We start from the raw sequence: 19,698 nt of genomic DNA on the forward strand, positions 1-19,698 counted from the left end.
TTATCGCTGATGATATGATCAGTTCTCAGAGGGCACAGGTTTCCCATGTCTCTTTGTTTCCTCTATGTTGATGAAAAATCCACACTTCTTTTTGAAGCATCAGCAGAGGAAACCCATCTGTAGTTGGAAACAGTACATGAAGAATAATGTGACTCTGGAAAGTAGTGCTAAGTCTGTGGTGTGGATATTATTTAATGTAAACCTGCACTTACTTTGCAGGATGAAGCAGTGAACTGATAAGAAAAGGAAACTAATCTACTGGCGACATCTACTGGAGAAACTGAAGTAAAGAGGAAAAATGTTATCTTTCCATATAAAAAACTGGCGCCCTCTGTTGGTAAAAAAAACTCACAGGTCTTGAGTTAGAGTAAAGTTCAAAATTTAAAGCAGCACAAACGCTAAATTCATAATCAATATGCAGCTATAAATTGTTTAAAATTATAATTAAAATGATGTCAAGTATGGTGGCATCTAAAGTCATCTTTCGACAGAGCTGTAATTCATCATGTGTCTCTCTTTGCCAGAATTAAATGATTTTAGCGAGATGAAATCGTGAAACATTGTAAAACAACAAACAAACAAACAAACACGTTTATTTCAAATACAAGAACAAGGTGAGCATAAATAAACGAGAGGTCACACGTCATTGTAAAAATGTATTTCCATTTATTTTGTTCATATTCTTGATTTATAAATCCTGTAAACATGTTATAAGGAAAGTACAGATAATAAAAAATAAAAAATAAACGAATAAAGAGGAATGAGTTCATTTAAAAAACCATCATCTGTCATACGTTACACCACTGTCGTAAAACGTCTCGCGCTGCTGTTGCAATGGCGTTTGCTGCGACAGCGCTTTGCGGCAGCAGGGAAACCGAGGAGAAAGCAGCGACTGCCGTCGCCAGCGGAAACGTTGTCTCCTCCAAACCCCTCGGATTTATGCAATATTCGGCGAACTAACTTGTACGTGTTTGGTTTATCCCTTCGCCCTGTGGATGAGATCGTGTTCGACGTTTTCCAAGCGCGAATCCCCACCTTAATGCGGTGGGATGGCCACAGTGCCGACTGGGCCTAGTAACGCACTGCCTGCATCCCCGGCTGAAATTCCTCCTTTCCCCGGGGCTGGGAGCGCGGAGCCGGCGGGGGGAGACGGAGAACCGGCCTGCCACGGGGAGGGCTGTTTACCCGCTGGTACAGGGAAGACGTCAGGGCCGGTAAGCGAAGGGAAAGGGTCGGTGAAGGCGAAGCAGAAAAACATGCTAGCGCGAGCTAGCCCGGCGCCGCTGCACCTTAAAATGCAAGCCCGAGAGCAGCAGCAGCTAAACGGCTTGGCGAGCCCCTCCGAGGACGCTAACAGCCACCAACACCCAGGAAACCGACCTGACAATCCGAGACCGTCCATGGACAACTGTGACAGCAGCAGCAGCAGCGGCAGCAGTGAGGAGGCTCCGGCCGCTAGAAACAATAGTGAGCATTGCCAACACGAAGGCCACAGCCCCTTCTCCAAAAACGGCAGTCTCTCTCCCCTGGTTAACAATAGCGTGAACGGGATACCGGGTTTCTCAAGAGCCGACGAGTCCCACAGTCACCTCGGGGACGAAGGGAAAGAGGAGTTCGACCACACGGAGCCGCCGAGACCGCCGAGCGACGAGCCGCCGGACGCTGCGGGGCCCGGCGGGGACGAGGACACCGCTGACCCGGAGCAGCAGCAGCCGCCGGCCGCAGAGCTGGCCCGGCTCGACCTGAACAGGTCTCCAGGCCGAGTGGAGGAGGATAGTCACGGCATCCGATACGTCCGCTACGAGTCTGAGCTGCAGATGCCGTGGATCATGAGATTGATCACGAAGGACTTGTCTGAGCCTTATTCTATTTACACGTACAGGTACTTCATCCACAACTGGCCGCAGCTCTGCTTTCTGGTGAGTGACGCTGGAATCTGAAGATCATGTCTCTGTTCACTGTCTCTCTTCGTTCACCGAGTCACAAACCAGGGCGATCCCCTCCTGTTCCACGACCTGAAGCGACATGGCTCTCCTGGAGCTGGGTGTGACCACATGCTAGTAGCTTCCCATCACCTGTCACCTCTCAGTGTGTATAAAACAAACACCTCCTATTCAAACACACGTGTAAATGTCCCACTGACAGCACATTGCTTTGTGTAGCCGTACTATGTGTTGACAAGGTACTAACACCACATTTCTGCCACAGATCCTTCATAGACTTGTGGTTTTCAGTCTGACTGAATATTATCAGTGTTCATCACTGATGTTAGGGTCTTCTGTCCAGTCATCTTTGAACAGGAAAATAAGCACAGACAGTGTTTTATAATCCTTATGTTTCACTTTTGTTAGTTTTGCTGTAGGAGGCATTTCCTCTTGTACCTGCAGGGTCCACTCACTAAGGGCTTTCTACTTTTTACAAACACTGTCGACACTTTCCTTGTTTATCCTCTGAGCCTCAAGGTCGTAAACTTCCCAGTTCCAGTTTGTCTAGTACACAGCATGTGACACAAGAGGAAGTGCTATGAAATAAAGGTCAGAGTTCAGCTCAGAGAGCCGGCAGAACAGGCAAGTTGACGAGAACTGTAGAGGAATCGTCGTTAGGCTTTCAGCAACCTCAACTGTAGACATTCTGGAGACTAGTGTTGTCATGATACCAATCATCAACTGATAACAGTGTCTCAATTCCAATGTCGGAACGATTCCTCAGTAGAAACCTAAAAGAACCGGGAGAACGTAATGGAAGACAAGACATGGAAAAGAGAGAACCTCATATTAAAGTCTACTTTGACTAAATAGAAAACTAGAAAGTCTATTAACTAGAGCACAGACCTCTGTCAAGGAGTCACCTGTGTCCAGTCTACTTTAAATGTGCAGGCTAATAATCCTGGTTTGAGCTCTATCAACATAAAGTTCCAGTCTTTCAGTCAATTTCATTTATGTTCAGTATTTTAACTTTTGTGTTGTATTTTTTTATGTTATATTATTTCATTTCTCATACATATTGTTTTAGCAATAAATTACCACATAAAAAATCATACATTTTAGTTTTAAAAGTATGGTTTGCAGTAATCTAATCTATCCCCTATACTTGAGTTTATGTGATTTCTCTGACAGCACTTTCTAAAAAGAATAATTGACAAAACTAGTTAACAGTACCAGCACTATGAGGAAATGGATCAATTACAAACTCCTGACCACCGGATCTTTAGCAGCTCAAGATGAAATTAAATCACTTATATGACTCACAGTATATTTCAGGACATGAGTATGATGTCATTCTGTTACCTCACATTCCCTGACCTGTCTCTGTGTCTGTAGACGAGATGTTTTTGCCAAGTTGGTTCCTTTGTTCTGCGTAGGTTTTCTTTTACAGGACGGACCTTCGTAGTGTCCACGGCACTTGCACTGTCAGCTCTCTAATCAAAATAATTCCACATTTCACTTCTTGCTTCCGTTTTTGGTATTAGCATCCATGCCTCTCCTCTTAACGATAGCATAAAGCTAAGAATGGTTGGCACGCCCACTATGTCTGCAGTGAGAGGAAGCACAGAGCTAAACACCCCCGTCACACATTGAAGCAATTCATAGGAAATACAGCTGTTATTAAAACAAGGCATTCTTAAAGTAATGGAATAGAGCTTTGTACCATGTTTAACCAGGATATTGCAATACTGTTCTGTGTCGGTATACTGAGTAACACCACAGAAGACCTGAGTGCCGTGTGTGTGCATGTGTTTGTCTCGCAGGCCATGGTGGAACAGGAGTGTGTCGGAGCCATCGTATGTAAGCTTGACATGCACAAGAAGATGTTCCGCCGTGGCTACATCGCCATGCCTGGCTGTGGATTCAAAAACACAGAAGGAAAAGCATTGGTGAGTCGGTGTGCTCATAATACAGAGTACGACTGTGTCATATGATATACAGTACAAAGGATGGGTGGCATAATATCAAACATCTATTGTTTGTTTCATTATGTTGCAAATCACAATCTTTCTGGTTATTTTTTCCCATTTGATGATGCTTTGTGTTCGTCCACACGGCACATGTGCAGCCAGAAAGTTTTGGATAAAGGCAACAACAAGCACAACATGAAAGTAAATTGAAAAGCACCACAGGGTAACTTGAACAGGAGCGGGACCCTCTTTTGGGGCACATACTCAAAATAAGGGCTGTATTTGTAAATTCTGTGACAGACCGCTGTCCACTATAGACTAAAACACTACTAGCCTCTTTTTTACCATCTACGCAAGAATCGAGACAAACAGTAGAGGCAGTCTGCAGTTTAGAGCAACAAAAGTTAAGTTGAGTGTTCAACACAAACCTCAGACTCAGATGTTGCATGAGGCTTTTGCCTGCAGCACAACATACGGCAAATAATCACAAAGATGGAAGCGGATAACAGCTGCTGTTTCAACTTAAATCTGCACTGACATGGCCCCAAATTAACATAGTCGTGAAATGAGGGTTTCATGAGTTGGTGCTAAGACTTGACCAAAGATGCCCAATGTCATGTAGAAAACACTTGAAGTTGAGTTGCAAAGAATATATCAAGAGAGACGGGCCAAAGCAGAAGAAGAATTTTAATGTGTCATGTCGATATGAGGTTGTACAAGGATATGACAATTTGGTCATGTCACGCTTTTCTAATGCAGAACAAGTTGTGCGAAAGAATCGTTCATTTTTTAGTTGACAACCAAATCTCTTTATACAAATGTGCCATTTAAATAATATATACACCGTGGGAGGATGTCTAACACTTTACTTTAAACTTAAGTGCCATTTCTTTGCCCTTGATCTTAGACGATCAGACGTCAGGTTTGAAAAAGTGCTATTCATGCTTAAGTCTGTGTTTTGTTGAATTGAATGCTGTCAATGACTCAGATTCCTCTGTTTCAGGCACTAATCTGGTGAAGAAGGCCATCTATGCCATGGTGGAGGGTGACTGTGACGAGGTAATCTACATAGACTTATTCTGACTGAAGGAAAGCTCATATAATTCACATGCCATACATTTTCAATACATATTTGAATGGGAAATGGTCTGCATTTATATAGCTCTTGTCTGATGGACCACTCAAGTCACATTCACCCATTCCCACACACACACTCATACAGTGCTATTAAATGCAGCACTCCCATACACTGCTGGCACAGCCGTCAGGGGCAATTTGGGGTTCATTATCTTGCCCAAGGACACTTTGGAATGCAGACTGGAGCTGGGGAATCGAACCACATCTGCATCTGTGCGGACAACCTCCTGCTGCGTTGTTCATGTGTGAAAGGCAAACTGCGGGTAAACCCTGTAGCCAATTCTCTGGCTTTTACCCGCAGCTCATCTGGGAAAATGGTTCTACAAACCAAATATTTCTCAAATACTGAAAATCCATAAAATAACACATTGGGAAATTATTAGAATATAACCATACTTTTGGCATTTGGTGCTTTAAGGTGAAGGTAACTTTATTTGTACCCCGTAGGTAGATTTGTTTTGCAGCAATAAAAAGAGAAGGCATCCATCTTTGTTGTTATTTTAGGTTTGTGTTGGCCCAACTCCAGTGATACAAAATATATTTTCCTCACAGTCCACCTCCAACTCGAATCATTGAGCCCCAGGTCATGGTTTATAGCATCGTTAGTTCTCCATAGTACTTCAGGTTTTCTACTGAGTTTGATTTTCCAACTGCTTTGCATGCAAATGTCTTTTAACTGATAATCAAGCTTTCCTGAGTACAGCAACAAAGAAAGCCTGTTAAACTTTATCTTCTGGTTACTGCATTCCTAAGTAATAACATTTCTTAGACTGGAGTTCACTGTTAACCTATCTCAAGCATTTTATCATGTTCTTTTATTTTACACATAGTCACAGGCGCTGTGTTTAGATTTAATTGTGGCATTTGTTAGTCCTCATTAATTTTGACTTGAGGATTTACTTGAACACTGGTATATGAATGCAATATTGCTTAGCCTAGCATAAACAACAGCTGTCATTGTACTGAGATGAAATTGGTGTATATTGATCATATGACATATTTACAGCAATATTGACATTTTACAGACTAAAACATGTTAACCAGGGTTCTGTGGAGACTTAAACAGTCTAAAAACAAAAAGCCTTAAATATAATAAAATATCATCTTCATGGTCTTCAATACGTTTAAGTAGGTCTTAATTATGTTAATGTTAAATAAATGCGTCAATACAGACGAGACCAAAATGGAACTTATGACTGGTCTACAAACACCCTGGTCAGAATTTTTCTCAGTACACACAGCTTGGCTTTGTGAAAAGACTGTGGATACCTACTGTCTCTGCCTGTAGTTTACCTCCCCATTTCCTTTTTATTCTAAACCATAGGGATGTCATTCTGACTCTGATATTCCTTCATATCTGTCTGACTTGTCATAGGTCTTAAATTTCATTAATTAGTCTGAAAAAGTCTTAAATTTAACTTGTTGAAACCTGCAAAAACCTTGTAAACTCGTGTTAAGGTGCGAAACCAACCTCTTCTGTGTGTCCCCAGGTTGTATTGGAGACTGAGATCACCAACAAATCAGCCCTGAAGCTGTACGAGAACTTGGGTTTTGTCAGAGACAAGCGGCTGTTCAGATACTACCTGAATGGAGTGGATGCGCTGCGGCTCAAACTGTGGCTTCGCTAAAGGAAAGATGAGGGGACGGGGATGGAGGGACGGGACAGCAGGTGCTGTTCACCTCCTACATGATCAGCTTGACAGCCTCAGCTCTTCCCTGGTCATTTCACTCTTTATATACACAGACACACACAGTTCATACGCACACATACACACATACACCTGTGCACAACCCTGAGGAGTATGCACATAGGTATGCATAGACGTGCAGACACATCCTCTTTTTGTCCTTGACTTCTGAACAACTGTTGTTTAGGCAGAAACAGACTGAAATCCCACCTGATGTTTTCATGAAGGGGCCCCTGATACTTTCTATGACGAGGAAGGGGCAAGTGAGGGCGGTCTCTGGGATGACCTTGAGTAGGGGGACTTCATGACCTTTTGACCTTCAAGCTCGAATGCCGCAGCGCTCAGAACAGGGAGGGGGTTGTGAGGCAGCTCAGGTGAGGATGTGTGTCCGACGCAAAGGGGGACGCAGCGCCGCACCAACCACTTCTGCAGAACACAGGACAAGACTTAAAGGAAACATCACCACGTGAAACAAGGACGCAGGGCGCTACAACAGACTGGGAAGAAAATAATTGTTGAGTTTATTTTTGTGTTTCTTTTTTAACCTTGTAAGTTTGACGGGGGATGGAAAAAGCTATAGTATGACTGCGTGTTTGTATTTTGTCATGTTTTTGGGGGGGGTGGGGCAGGGGGATTGGGAGCAGGTTATTGGCTTTTTGTGTGTATGTGTTTGTGTGTTTGTGTGCATGTGTACGTGGCGTGGTTGGTTTTTCGCTGTGAGCAAAAGAACACGTTTGTGTGACTGTGTGAGCGCATGTTTGGTTGGAGATGTGCATACCATTGTGTGTTCTTGTTTCCCATCCTGTCTCCATCACCCGCCTCCAGGACTGAACGCCTGTAAAGATATGCATGCATTTATTTTAACGTGAGCGCGGGACTAAGTGTGGAGAGTGTGTGTTGATTAAACCCTGTCTGAGGCCCACCCCCCCCCCTCCGACCCCTTCCTCTGTTTGGTGTAAGCATGTCGGTGCAGAGCAGTTGATCGAAAAACAATCACTCCGTTAGCACCTCAAACTTTGCCCAGCCGGTGGATCAGCCGCCTCTTTCGCTTCATCGTCCTTCCAAAGTCTCTCCTCTTCATACCGTGACGGAGTGTGTGGGTGACGAGCCTATTTTTTAATCCTCCTATTTTTGCAGATCAGAACTTGTTTTCCCTAAATGCACTGCCAGCTGCTGCAAAATTCCCAAAAAGGAGAAAAGTTTGTCTTTTCAAAGACGTTTCTTGCCAACAATGGTGCAGTCAAACTTTCCTAGCCGTCTCAGTTTACTCCTTTATAATAATCGTCTGTTTCTCCTCATTGCAAGTGCCACTCGATCCATCAGAACTCTCAGCCACGACTGCGGTCGTCAGCCCGCTAAGAGGCGACACGCACAGCGGCGTCGGCCCCCGCTTCTCGTCTGCCCTCAGCACCAGACGGGAGGCAAAGTGTTACATTATGCTGGATTGCTGTTTGAGTATGCTGTGTGTGCGTGTGTGTTATCTCTTGATTTAAAGAAAAAAGGAAACTAGACAAGTATTCTTAGCAGATTATATTTTATTCTTTTGTTCGCTTTCAGTTTATTTAGATATACTTCTATACACCTGTATAACCTCACGCTGCTGTAAGCGGCTGAGACCACAGTGCACTTCCCAGGTGCCCTAACTCGATGCACAACCAACCTCGCTAACATTTTGAAGATCTCCCGCCCGGAACCTGTCGTAGATGCACCCGGACGTTTCAATCAACACCAATTATGACAAAGAAACGTTGCTTCTGCCGCTTCTCGTTATTTCTTATTTTATCTTTCCTTCAAATTAAAATGAACAAAGGTCAGATGCACTTCTTTGGAAATTGCTGCAGTGTGTGTTTGTGTGTCTGTATGAATGTGTCCTGTTATTTTAACAACGGTGTGGATCTGTTCTGATAGACTTTTATTTCTCAACTTTCAGAGGCACAGGAAAATCAGAGCCTTTATGGTGCTGTGTTTTGTTCCACCCTAATGAGGACACTTGTTAGTAACAGGAAGGAACAAAAGCACTTGTTTTCTTCCTTTCCAGGATTTGAGTTTTCATTCAAGGAAAGCAGGAGACAGCGTGGTTCATAGTTAAGGGGAGAATAAACCTAAAATCATCTTTGTTTTGCTTTGCCTTGTTTTTTTCTTTTTCAAATTTAAATTGTAAAACAACTTGCATCACAGGTTGGTATTGCAATTTCAATTTACAATCAGCATTTCAAAATTATGCAATTGGACATCTGTGTGCTTTTATCCCTGCCTGCTTTATTCAGAGTAGAAAGCACTCAAAGACACTGCCATGTAACACAACAGAAACAAATCAGGAATACTATCAGCTACAAATATTGAACAAACAAATCTCCAGCTTTAGATGCTTTAATGATTTAAAGACAGATTAGCTTGTCTTTATTAATGACACTACAAGACCATGTTCGTGTTTCGGGTTTATTTCCCCCTTTCAGATGAGAGATTTAATCCCAGGAGCCCAGGACTGGAAGGGAGAGTAGATGGTTACAGAGTTGCCACCCACGTAACAGCCTGTGTATCCAAGTTTGTGTGTGTGTGCATTTGGAACAATGGATCAGATGACCTATTTTCTTTTCTTTTTTTCCAGATTTGTATATGAGTGTTGTTCTATTCATCGTATTGAGAGCATGGTTTTTTTTTTTTTTGTGAATCACCTGTTTGGGAAAAGGGGACAATTTGGTTCGATTTATCAGATTTTCAGAGTTTTATTTTTAATTTCTGTGCTACTTAGCCCATCCAGAGACGTAACCAGAACGATGAGCGTACGAGAATGACACTTATCACCTTTGCTGCTCATCTTACTCCCATTTTAGTGATCTCCCTGTTTAAACTCCTCCTGATTTAATTCTGGAGGTTTAAATATTATCGTCCCTGTCAACAGTTGTGTCCCCATTCTTCTCTGTTCTTTTACTGTTCGGGCCTTGTCTTCTATTACTCTGACTACTCATGGAGGAACAGGCTGGATGACACGTGCATCCATCTTGTTCTTTCAAAACCAGCTGTCAGCATGAAGAGGTGTTTTAGATATTGAAGGAAAGGGTCTTTTTTTTATCCTGTGAAACTCTGGCAGTTCCATTAGGTATATGGGCATTACAGCCTGCTACAATGAGCCAAAGGGCTCTGTCTCAGTCAACGCAGGGCTTCGTCACCAAGTTTTACCCAACTCTCTCTGACAATGACTCGTCTGCATTTGGAATCAGTTTTGACTTGACATGCCAGTTAGGTGTTCACAAATGTCAGAGGTTCTTTCTCCCCCCCCTCCCCCCTATTCCAGACTGCATCTGGTATCTGCTGTTCTATCCAGGTTGCTTATTCAAACAATGCCAACCCCACCTCTGTCCTCACCCAAGGCAACATCTGCCGTTTCTACATTTATTAGATAAAATTCCCCCAGAAACCAGGTTGTTAGTCAGATAATAACATTTGTATTGGAAGTAGTCCTGCACCACAGAACGCTACGGTCCCCACAACCAACCAACCGACCACAGGGGCTTCCTGCAGTGTTTTCAGGGCGGCCAGCACCGCCTACACCGCCACCCACCACCAAGTGTGCAAAAGGGGAGAGCAAAAGGTTTTTTTGCATGTCAGATTTCTGTTTCCCCCTGTTCCTCTTCCCTGTCCCCTCTCTTGATTTTGACCTGGAAATGTCCAATAGCTTTTATTTAATGTGGAAAAAGAACACAGAAATAAATTATTTGATTTTTTTAAATGCTGTAAACTGGGTTATCTCGTCTGCACTTTTTTTCCCCCCAGTTCAGATCCTGTGAGGTTACAAGATGTATCATAAGACGGATTCTGAATCAGACATCTAAAACATTGGTTTTATTTGATCACATGTTTCATATCTACATAGACAAAAATGTGTCACTGTTTTACATCACACTTAACCTAAAACAGTATTATTGCATATACACAGGCAGTTAAACATTAAGCATAGCACATGGCTCATGAAGTTACAGAAAATATACTTTCTTTGAACAAAAGACAAGAAGTGGTGTTGATGCCATTGGTGTTGAAATACAGAATGTTTTGGATTATTTCTAAAGTCAACTATTCCTCAGATTTTCTCCAGAAAGTAAGAACTCAAAGCTTGCTCTGAAAAGATCCCATCTCAGCAACGTGACAGTAAATCAAATTGTCAGTTATCTGCTCTTGTCTTGATCAAATAAAAAAATAAAAAACACTTAACTAGTTTAACAAAAAAATGTCAACTTCGGCCTCAGTGTCTCCAATATTTGTGCTTTTCCAGACAACAGAAATGGATGTTGTGCACATAGAAGAAATAAGATAACGCACACACAAGAATGAGTTATCAGTTTCATTATTCATAAAAATCTGTTCTTTGCTACATACTTTTCGGATGATGGTATTTTGTGTGCGTGCCTCTCAATGTAACTTTTTTGAACCAATGACAATGAACATTCTCATTTCCACAAAATTCACATTAATACAATGCGCTAATGCAAATGAATTGTATGTGAAGATTTCTAAAATCCTAATCTAAGAAAGAGTTCTTCATTTTCAGATACACACTTATTTGTTTTCTTGCAAAAAAGTTAAATTAAAAGACTGATACCACTGTCGTATGGAAATATGATGCTAATGGTGGCAGCCAGGAGACTCTTGGCATTGCTAAGTTTAGCTTATCTTATCATAAAATCTCTAAACTGGGAAAACAGCTAGCCTGGCTCTATCCTGTTGAGAACAGTTGACCTGGGTCGTTTTATTTGCAAAAAATAAAACAAATAAAATAATTCTGCACCAACACTGTTTTTGATCATGTTTGATTAGCATTGAGCAGTTGAGGTAACCACAGAAAACCTCAGAAAGTCACTGCTCCCAGCTACGAGATAGTAAGCACATAATCTCAATAAAGTGCCTAATTTTCATTTTTACACTTTATTTTTTGTTCACGTTAAATGAATAAGACATACGTGTGTTGGTGAGCTGTGGAGGTGCCCATTTGGACAGAGCCTGGCTAGCTAGCTTTATGCTAAATTAGCTAGCCGTGTCCGTCCTCTAATCCAACTATTTTCTTTTCCCAAAAATGCTAACGTGTATCTAAAAATGAACCTTTATTTACACCAACATGACAAATATTTACAATGTGTAATGTCACCCTTCTACAGCCCTTTTATTACTTGACAGAAAACCTGCTGGTTCTCCACTCCACGAAACCTCGGTCAAACCAGCAACACTTTAATCCCACCGATACCCTGCGAATACATTTTGTTTTCACATCAGTATTATTATTTCTTTTTTTTTAAGTCAAAGTGCACCACACCAGCCCTGCCAAGCCATTAGAGTCAACGTCACCTGACAACTTTCAAAAAAGTGCTCACATTGGTACTTTTAGGACGGGTGGGGGGTTTACAAAGCCGACCATTGTGCAGCCCGTGCAAATTGTGCCCTGTACTCAGTCACACTCTGTGGATCAGATGAGTCATAGCCGAACGGCCCGGGGTGATTAGAGATGCAGTAGTCATAGCGATGGTGATGTTCGCCGAGCCTCCGTTACAGGAGTGTCGGGCAGTGGTCGCCGACAAAAAGGAGCCCCCCCCCCAAATAAAGTCCGATCAGAATTCATCTTCGGAGCTGTCGGCCAGCAGCATGGCCTGGTCCTGACGACTAGTGCCGGGCTCTCTGGGTTGCTGGGGAGGAAAAATAAACGTAATGCTTAATCGAAAGCATCTTAGGAACACAATAATTCACAAAGGAGCTGTTTGTTGTAATTCTGACCAAAAAAACTGGCAGGTGGAACATAAAAACGTATTTGTGTTTAATACAAGTAGGGTATTGACCTCTGGCTGCCTGACCTTCCTCCTCTGGTGTTTGAAGCTGTTCCTCCTCTTGCGGTGAATCATCCTGATGCTGTAGAGGGCGCCGACGATTAGCAGGGCCCCTGTGATGCCGATGCCCACAGGGGCCAACATCCCGGACACATAACCCGCCTGCCAACAAAGACGATACAGGTCAAGCACAGGTCAAAAATGGAGCAGAGATGTAAACATAGGCTATCTAATCCAGATAAATCAATTAAATTCCCTTTATACATATTGGTGATCAATTTGCTGGAGGAAGAAAAACGACTTATGATGCCTTCATTGGTTAAGATTGACAGAATTCTATATTTTTGTAATTGTTGACAAATCCCATGGAAATTATGAGTTACTATGCCTCTCAATACCTAACAACCTCCCAAACCTGCTAATGTCCTCAGACTGTTTGTAACCACCAAGAAGTGCATCTCCAAATATGGCACATGTAAATTTTTCAAATTTGAAAAAGATTGGGATTTCTTAAAACAGCCGGCCACTATTTTTACCCAAACAAGACTAAATGGTTCTTTTGATATGGACCATTTTCAGCCACAGAGTAACACACATTTTGTTCCTCATGCAGTGAGTATAGCAGCGGGATGGTTTATGTGGGATTGATTCAAAAATAAAGACGGAATATGTCACTTATTTCAACAGTGCGGCTTAATACAACAGAAGAATATTGTATATCAGTTAAATGTTGCTTTTGGACTTATCGTCTGATAAATTGACAGGAAGTGAAATATAGAATATTGCCACCTTTATTCTAAATGTCTTAATGAGGGAAACTCACATTTTTAATCGGCAAGTCCTTTTTAAGGACAGGAGGGGGCAGTCTTACCTTTTCTCTGATCAGCTCTACCCAGCTTCGCACTGGGAGAAAAGAAAAGCCACAGATTTAGCAGGACAACATAAGCAAATAATATTTTCTCCTCATTTGCAGGTGAAATTTCTGGTAATGTGTAGTCTGGTAGTTTAGTAACAAGCAACTCTATAAGATAAGGTTTACAAATCATGTTGTCATACTCAGCCCCTGGTTGCGTTGAACCCAGACAGGAGGCGGAGGGATGAGACTGTAGGGAGGCTGCGTTGAGAATGTTTTTGGCTTATCTGTCAGGTCCTCATCGCTCTCCTCCTCCACCGATTCCTCAGAGTTCTCGTCCTCCTCGTCCTCATCTGTCTCCTCTGTGGGGGAACAAATTCATCTACTCAGCAGCCAAGAACAAAGGGTCACATTTGGGGGCTGGAAATAAAAATACATTTAAAAAAATGGGAATTTTTGTATTAAATGGTTTCTCACCCTCAGACTCCATCTCCTCTAACCCTGATCTAGATTTGTGCACAGGCTGATGGGCTGCCATGGTAACCGTTGTCATAGCGTGCGGGAAGGATGAAAGGGAGGGGCCAGTGGTGGGCAAATACCCTTCAAGGTTTGGCGTCCTCACAGAAACTGCATGTCCCACATCACACAGAGAGACGACAATAATACTGGATGCTTGTAGACATTTCTAGACATTTCACAATGTGTAAAGGGTTGAATCTAAGTGCAGGGTGCGATTCTTAGACTTTTGACAAATGTAGAAATTGATTTGTTATATTTCAGCGATTCAGACATGCCTTCACAAATGCATCTACAAGTGTGCATCTACATCCTAGACAGTGTATCTTTAATTTATACAAACAATGCTTAAGATATTTTTTGGGATGAAAGCATGTGTCTGTAAAAATAAATGTCAATGGAATAAATTAAAATTATGAACTGTACATAAAGATGGAAGACGTGACAGCTCCGCAAACGTGAAGCCAAAGCATTGCAATCGTGGATGGCTAAAGAAAAAAGTCATAAATCCCGCCTCCTCCATGTTACCGGATGGAGTATGTGCAAAACTAAAAAGTCAAAGCACACCTCACATGCATTTTTCTCAAAGATGGTTGCTGTCATTTTAGTAGCTCTTATCACATTGACTTATGTCTAAAATTAAATTTTTCGGGCCAGCATTCTTATCCAGGATATTTTGGCTTCATTTCTGGATAATGGGGTGAAGTGGAGATGTGTCCTCCATCTTAATATAAAGTCTATGGATAGAATTGGTAACATCCCACCTCTTTGAATACTGGATTTTAAATGTGTATTTTAGTATACAGTACTTTATTAGGCTCTGACTCCTACTTCATTTTGCTTTGGAGTAATGTTCGAGTATACTGGATCTATATGAAAAAGACATTTATTTCTTCATTCTTATCAACAATATCCCCTCTCTCACCTCTCTCAGATCCATCCTCCGGCTCACTTGCAGCTCGCTGCTGTGAAACAGACGGAACCGAGGAGCCGATTGGTTCCTGGAGCTCGGCGCCGGATGTCTGCCACGCTGACGTCCAGTCTGGCATCAGCAGGGGTGGGGCATGCGAGGGGCCGTCCATGTCTGCCTCCACTGTGACCAGCTGGTCCAGGTCCACCTCTGACAAAGGCATTCCTCTGGTCGCCATGGCAGTGGGAGGCTGAGCGCTGCCAGGCACTGGTGTGGCCACTGCTGCTGCCGCTGCCCCCTCTGGTGTAACATCTTCAAACGGCTCAAAGATGAGAGGGAGAGCCTCTGATGACATGGTGCCCTCCGTGGCTTCATCCTGAGTCAGTGGCACCTCAGTGTCCGCTGCAATTAGAGGCAGAATGAAGGTCATGATATACAGCAGGACAATTTAATTTTGAAAGGGCAGGATTGTTCAGACCTTCTGGTAAACATCAGTGAAATCCTGCCGCCGGTTCACATGTAACTCAGCGAGCAAACTAGGGCATATGAATAATGACAGGTTGTGGGTCTTGCAGTTTGTGTACACCGTGCTGTGCCGACAGCTTGAATGAAAAATGTATCGCAGAGCAGCTACTATATTCAGCCCCATTAGTAATTATGACAGAATGCAGCTTTTTGAAACAGCTACCTCTTTAGACATGCTGTTTCCTCATTAAAGGCACTTGTACCCTCTGAGAGCTGAGTTCACAGTGCAGCTACGACACAATGAATGGTGGATTTGAAAATGGTTCTCTTTCGATAAGAGGCTACACCACACGGGGGGCTGTCACAGGAGAAGTGGTACGGCATATCTTTCAGGCATTTCCTCCAAACCCGAGACATTTCTTAAGTCGGCTGAAAATTGCTTTTAAAGACTGAAATCCTTTTACATAATGCTGTTTGGGAATTTAGTTTTTTTTTTTGCGCAGCTTCTTTTTGGAAGGAAGATTCATCAAACGCACAATCCCCATACGGACGGCAGGAACACATATTGGCTCAGACAGACTCCTTTAATCCATTTCCCTCTCCTGCCTCACTGAATAAAAACACTCCTGCTCCTTTACAATAGGCTGCTGGGAGAATGAAGGGTGGGAAGGAAAGAGAGAAGGTTTGAATGGGTGATATGTATATATACATATGCATATATATAGATAGAGAGAGGTTGAATCCTCTGAGGACTTGCATAACACTGCCACCAACGTTTGATGCCACTTGTGTGTGTGTGTCCTTTTCTTTCCGTTTTTCAGACTGAAGTCAGGAATAGAAAGTAATTAGACTGCCACAGGTCCCAGCTGGGGTTCAAAGTGGAGCGTGGAAAAGCGGGCGCCTTCCTCGCCAGTCATCAAAAGCAATCTCCGCCACTAGACATGTCGTTTTCATTTCCACTGCACTTTTTTTAATGAAGCCTCCTGAAACCCTGCAAAACCCCACAGGCCCGGAAAAAAACGGCTTGTTGTGGAGGGAATTCTTACAGGGTGACACTGCCTGCAGAGCATTCATCTTAGCGACACAACTTTAAAGGCCCTCTGTGGCAACTCATGTGGAATTAATGACCAATAAGGGATTAGAGAAAGTTGTACCCCAATGCATAGGTCCATGTCCTACTTTTATCAAATATGCATTTCTAACTTGAAAGGTCCAGTGTGTAAGATTTAGGTGAAAGGGATCTTTTGGCAGAAATAAAATATAAAATAATCCTAGTGATGTTTTCACCAGTGTGGTTCATCTAAATTGTACAAATTATTGTTTGTTTTTTTACCCTAAATTTGGCCCTTTATATTTATATACTTTATATTTACATCTGGAGAGGGTCCTCTCTGCGGAGGCCGCCATGTTTTTTACAGTAGTCCAAACTGGACAAACTAAACACCTTTTGAGTTTTTATAACTGAAGGCTACCACAGGTTCTCTTTCATGATTGGAAGGAGAGGGTGAGTTGAGGGATGTTCAGCTGCAACATCCAAATTCACCACTGAATTCTACACAATGAACCTTTAATGACTTACCTCCGCCAGGTCTCGCTGCCTCGGTCCACAGGCTTTCCGGTCCGTCCTCTCTGGGCATCAGGTTTGGTCCAATCTCAGGTAACAAGGGGTCTGGGAGTGAGGATGTCGTGGCTCCATCATGGCCCCAATCCGTCAAAGCTGTGGAGACAAGGACCGAAGGAGGGATGGGACTGTGGGAGGTCAGCTTCTGGACCCGTGTTGAAGGGTATGGAGGTTCTGTAAAGGAGGGCGAGCTCGTCTCTGGGTCTTTTTCCTGGCGAGAGTCATCTCCATCAGGGAGTCCTGTTCTGTCCACCCCACCTTGGCTATTTTGTTGGCTGTATGAAGACTCCAGCTGAGGTGGCGCTGTAGAGGAAGCCAGAAATCCACCTGGACTTAATCTTGAAGAACTCATGTCTTCTAAAAGCTGCTGTTTCCCACTTGTAGAAGGTGATGTCTTCTCATCAATGACAGACATGTTGTCCTCAGTGCTCTCTGACTCCCCTGGCAGAACTGACGCTGCCTGTCTCTCACCGTCCTCCATTTCAGATGAGCTCACATCCTTTTTTACCTTGCTCTTTTGGCTCCATGCCTCTCCACCAGCCTTCCTCGGCCCAGATCTTCCATCGAGGCTGTCCCCGTTTTCTGTCTGCGTCACCGGCGCTATCCCCTCAGGTCGTCCATTCGGGTCAGCCCCTCCTCCTGCACCTACATTCAGTACCAGGCCAGTCACATACTCTCTGTCCAAGGGTTTAGCCTTTACACCCACACCCAGCACGGGTGTTGACCTGACAGTTCTTACTGACTTACACTCCCCATCACAGTGGCTGTCCTGCGTGGGAGTGAAGCTGGGGAGGTGGACGGGCGTTCCACAGACACAAAGGCAGATCCCAGCCAGGAGGAGGCGACGGAGCATCCCAGACATCAGCATCTCTGTCTCGTCTCAGCACCTGCAGAGAGTGGACCCAAAAATATAGACAAATGCTAACAAGTGGAACTGAGGTGTGATCAGTACCCTGCCTGCAACTTCTACGCTTTGTCAGACACGTGGACAGAGAGCGAGGGAGACAAAGAAGAGGTGGAGGTGCCCGGAGAGGACGATAGGTGACATGGCACATTACAGATGTGTGCAGCTGCAGATTAAAGGACTGGCATGAGAACTTCATATAGAGAGCAGGATTGGCATTGCTTTGATGCTGCGGCTGAATCTTTTTGAATAATTTGGATGGAATTCCTTTTAATCTCAGACTCGTGTGTTCATTTTGCATAAAGAGAAAATACATGCACACACACACACACACCCCCACACACACAGAGAGAGAGGTAGAGTGACAAAAGAGTGTGAATCTGACACAGCAATCCTCTGCACATTATCACCCATGAATAGCACGAGGCTGCCTATCCTCCGCGATGCTGCACAGATGGAGCCCTGATGTTACATGTGTTTACATTGCACACATCTGCATCTCCCTCACAACCGACCAATATGCATTCATGATGTATATACATGACTATAAATAGCACAATAAATCAGATTAGGGGGAAATCTGATTCTCTGGGGCGCATTTGTTTCTCCACGTGATCTTAACACCGATAATCACCTGATAATCGATCGCTGCTGTGTGAGGATGAGGAGGAACGACGCGCCTGGTGTTGACAGGGTGACACCCTGAGTCAGACAAGCGTCTGAGCAGTCATGTTGCAGCCGTGATGATGCTCAGTCCAACAATGTCATACACTTTACTCCATGCGCAAACCCCCGAAACCACCATGCAACCACCACACCTCGTACACCCAATCAATCCCATGCAATCTAATGCCCAATTACATAATCGCTAACAGCATATGGATTGTAAACACATTCATATTGCGGTGTTGATCCGATCTGACCGCATGCACCTGAGCCAATCACGGCCGTATGGCACCCACCTAAATCCCACCATGCCCAGGCACTGAGAGCGAGATTTACCTGGTAACAATGGAAGTCGCATATGGCTAAAAATAAAAAATAAATGCCTTTACCTTCCAGAGTTGGTGTCGGATCGCTGAGCCTGCAGGGCGCACATGAGCCTCACATGCACCGAGAGAGGAGAGGAGAGGAGAGCAGGCTGGAGGAGGATGAGGAGGATGAGGCTGGTTGTTGTGCAGCTCAGCGTCACTGACTGGAAGTCTCAGGCTTCTTCCCCAGCGCTGCCTTTAAATGCCTCAAATCTGCAGGATTTACTCCAACCGATGACTTCACCTTCTGGTGTATCAGCAATGCCCTTCACCGCATCGCTTTCTAATCAGCAGTTAATTTTCATCTGCTTTAGTCTTTTCTTCATTGTTGTTGTTGTTGTCTTTCCCCAAAGGTCACTTCAGGCTCCTCATACTGAATAAGAGCAGGGAGACCATGCAGTTTATATATATGTGTATATATAAATCACCAAGAAAATATCTTTGACTGAGACTTAAGCTGATATTATATTTAAAACTTGTTTTTAAATGAACAAATCACCTAATGTGATTTTCCCACTACAATTGTAATATTCACATTAGACTTATTACATTAATACAAAATAAAATCTTTGCTTATCTGCATGAATTGTTGAATTTTTTTGTATGTAAAATTGAAAAGTGGTCAATTGTCTACATAATACACAAGGTGCATAATTGTTCACTATTGGTTAAATTAACAAGCAAGTGTTGTTTTTGAAGTTTGAATGTTTATAATAGAATTTTGATTCCTGCACGTGCAAGTTAAGTGTATCTCAGATCTTTCTGTCAATAGAGAATCCAAACTGCACAAAAAGAGAATTAATGGAGTGAACTTTAATAAAAGAGAGTCAACAGAGATATATTCAAGTTCCTGATGTGGTCTGCAGGG

At 43.2% G+C, this 19,698-nt stretch overlaps 2 protein-coding genes across 4 annotated transcripts; one reads left to right on the forward strand and one right to left on the reverse strand.

The window, feature by feature from the left end:
* Positions 1-786: 786 nt before the first annotated feature.
* On the forward strand, positions 787-11,370 carry naa30 (N-alpha-acetyltransferase 30, NatC catalytic subunit). Its single transcript, XM_034579695.1, is given in 5 exon segments — positions 787-1,919; positions 3,749-3,847; positions 3,850-3,874; positions 4,899-4,954; positions 6,523-11,370. Coding segments are annotated over 5 exon segments (1,188 nt in total). The 5' UTR covers positions 787-1,049; the 3' UTR covers positions 6,661-11,370.
* LOC117758210 (armadillo-like helical domain-containing protein 4) lies at positions 9,386-19,016 on the reverse strand. Of its 3 annotated transcripts, none has more exons than XM_034579692.1 (8): positions 18,855-19,016; positions 16,854-17,782; positions 14,825-15,211; positions 13,861-14,010; positions 13,587-13,745; positions 13,402-13,433; positions 12,543-12,692; positions 9,386-12,392 (listed from the first exon to the last, which is right to left on the reverse strand). In XM_034579692.1, the coding sequence occupies exons 2-8, from the start codon at positions 17,761-17,763 to the stop codon at positions 12,318-12,320; spliced, it is 1,863 nt and encodes a 620-aa protein (XP_034435583.1). In that variant the 5' UTR covers positions 17,764-17,782; positions 18,855-19,016; the 3' UTR covers positions 9,386-12,317. The 3 variants fall into 3 exon arrangements, with proteins under 3 accessions (XP_034435583.1, XP_034435585.1, XP_034435584.1); XM_034579694.1 differs by lacking the exon at positions 18,855-19,016 and having other exon boundaries at positions 10,549-12,392; positions 16,854-17,198; positions 17,404-17,565; XM_034579693.1 differs by lacking the exons at positions 9,386-12,392; positions 12,543-12,692; positions 13,402-13,433 and having other exon boundaries at positions 13,440-13,745.
* Between the last annotated feature and the right edge of the window lie 682 nt (positions 19,017-19,698).

The sequence above is a fragment of the Hippoglossus hippoglossus genome, chromosome 24 (assembly GCF_009819705.1).
Source record: "Hippoglossus hippoglossus isolate fHipHip1 chromosome 24, fHipHip1.pri, whole genome shotgun sequence".
NCBI classification, from domain to species: Eukaryota; Metazoa; Chordata; class Actinopteri; order Pleuronectiformes; family Pleuronectidae; genus Hippoglossus; species Hippoglossus hippoglossus.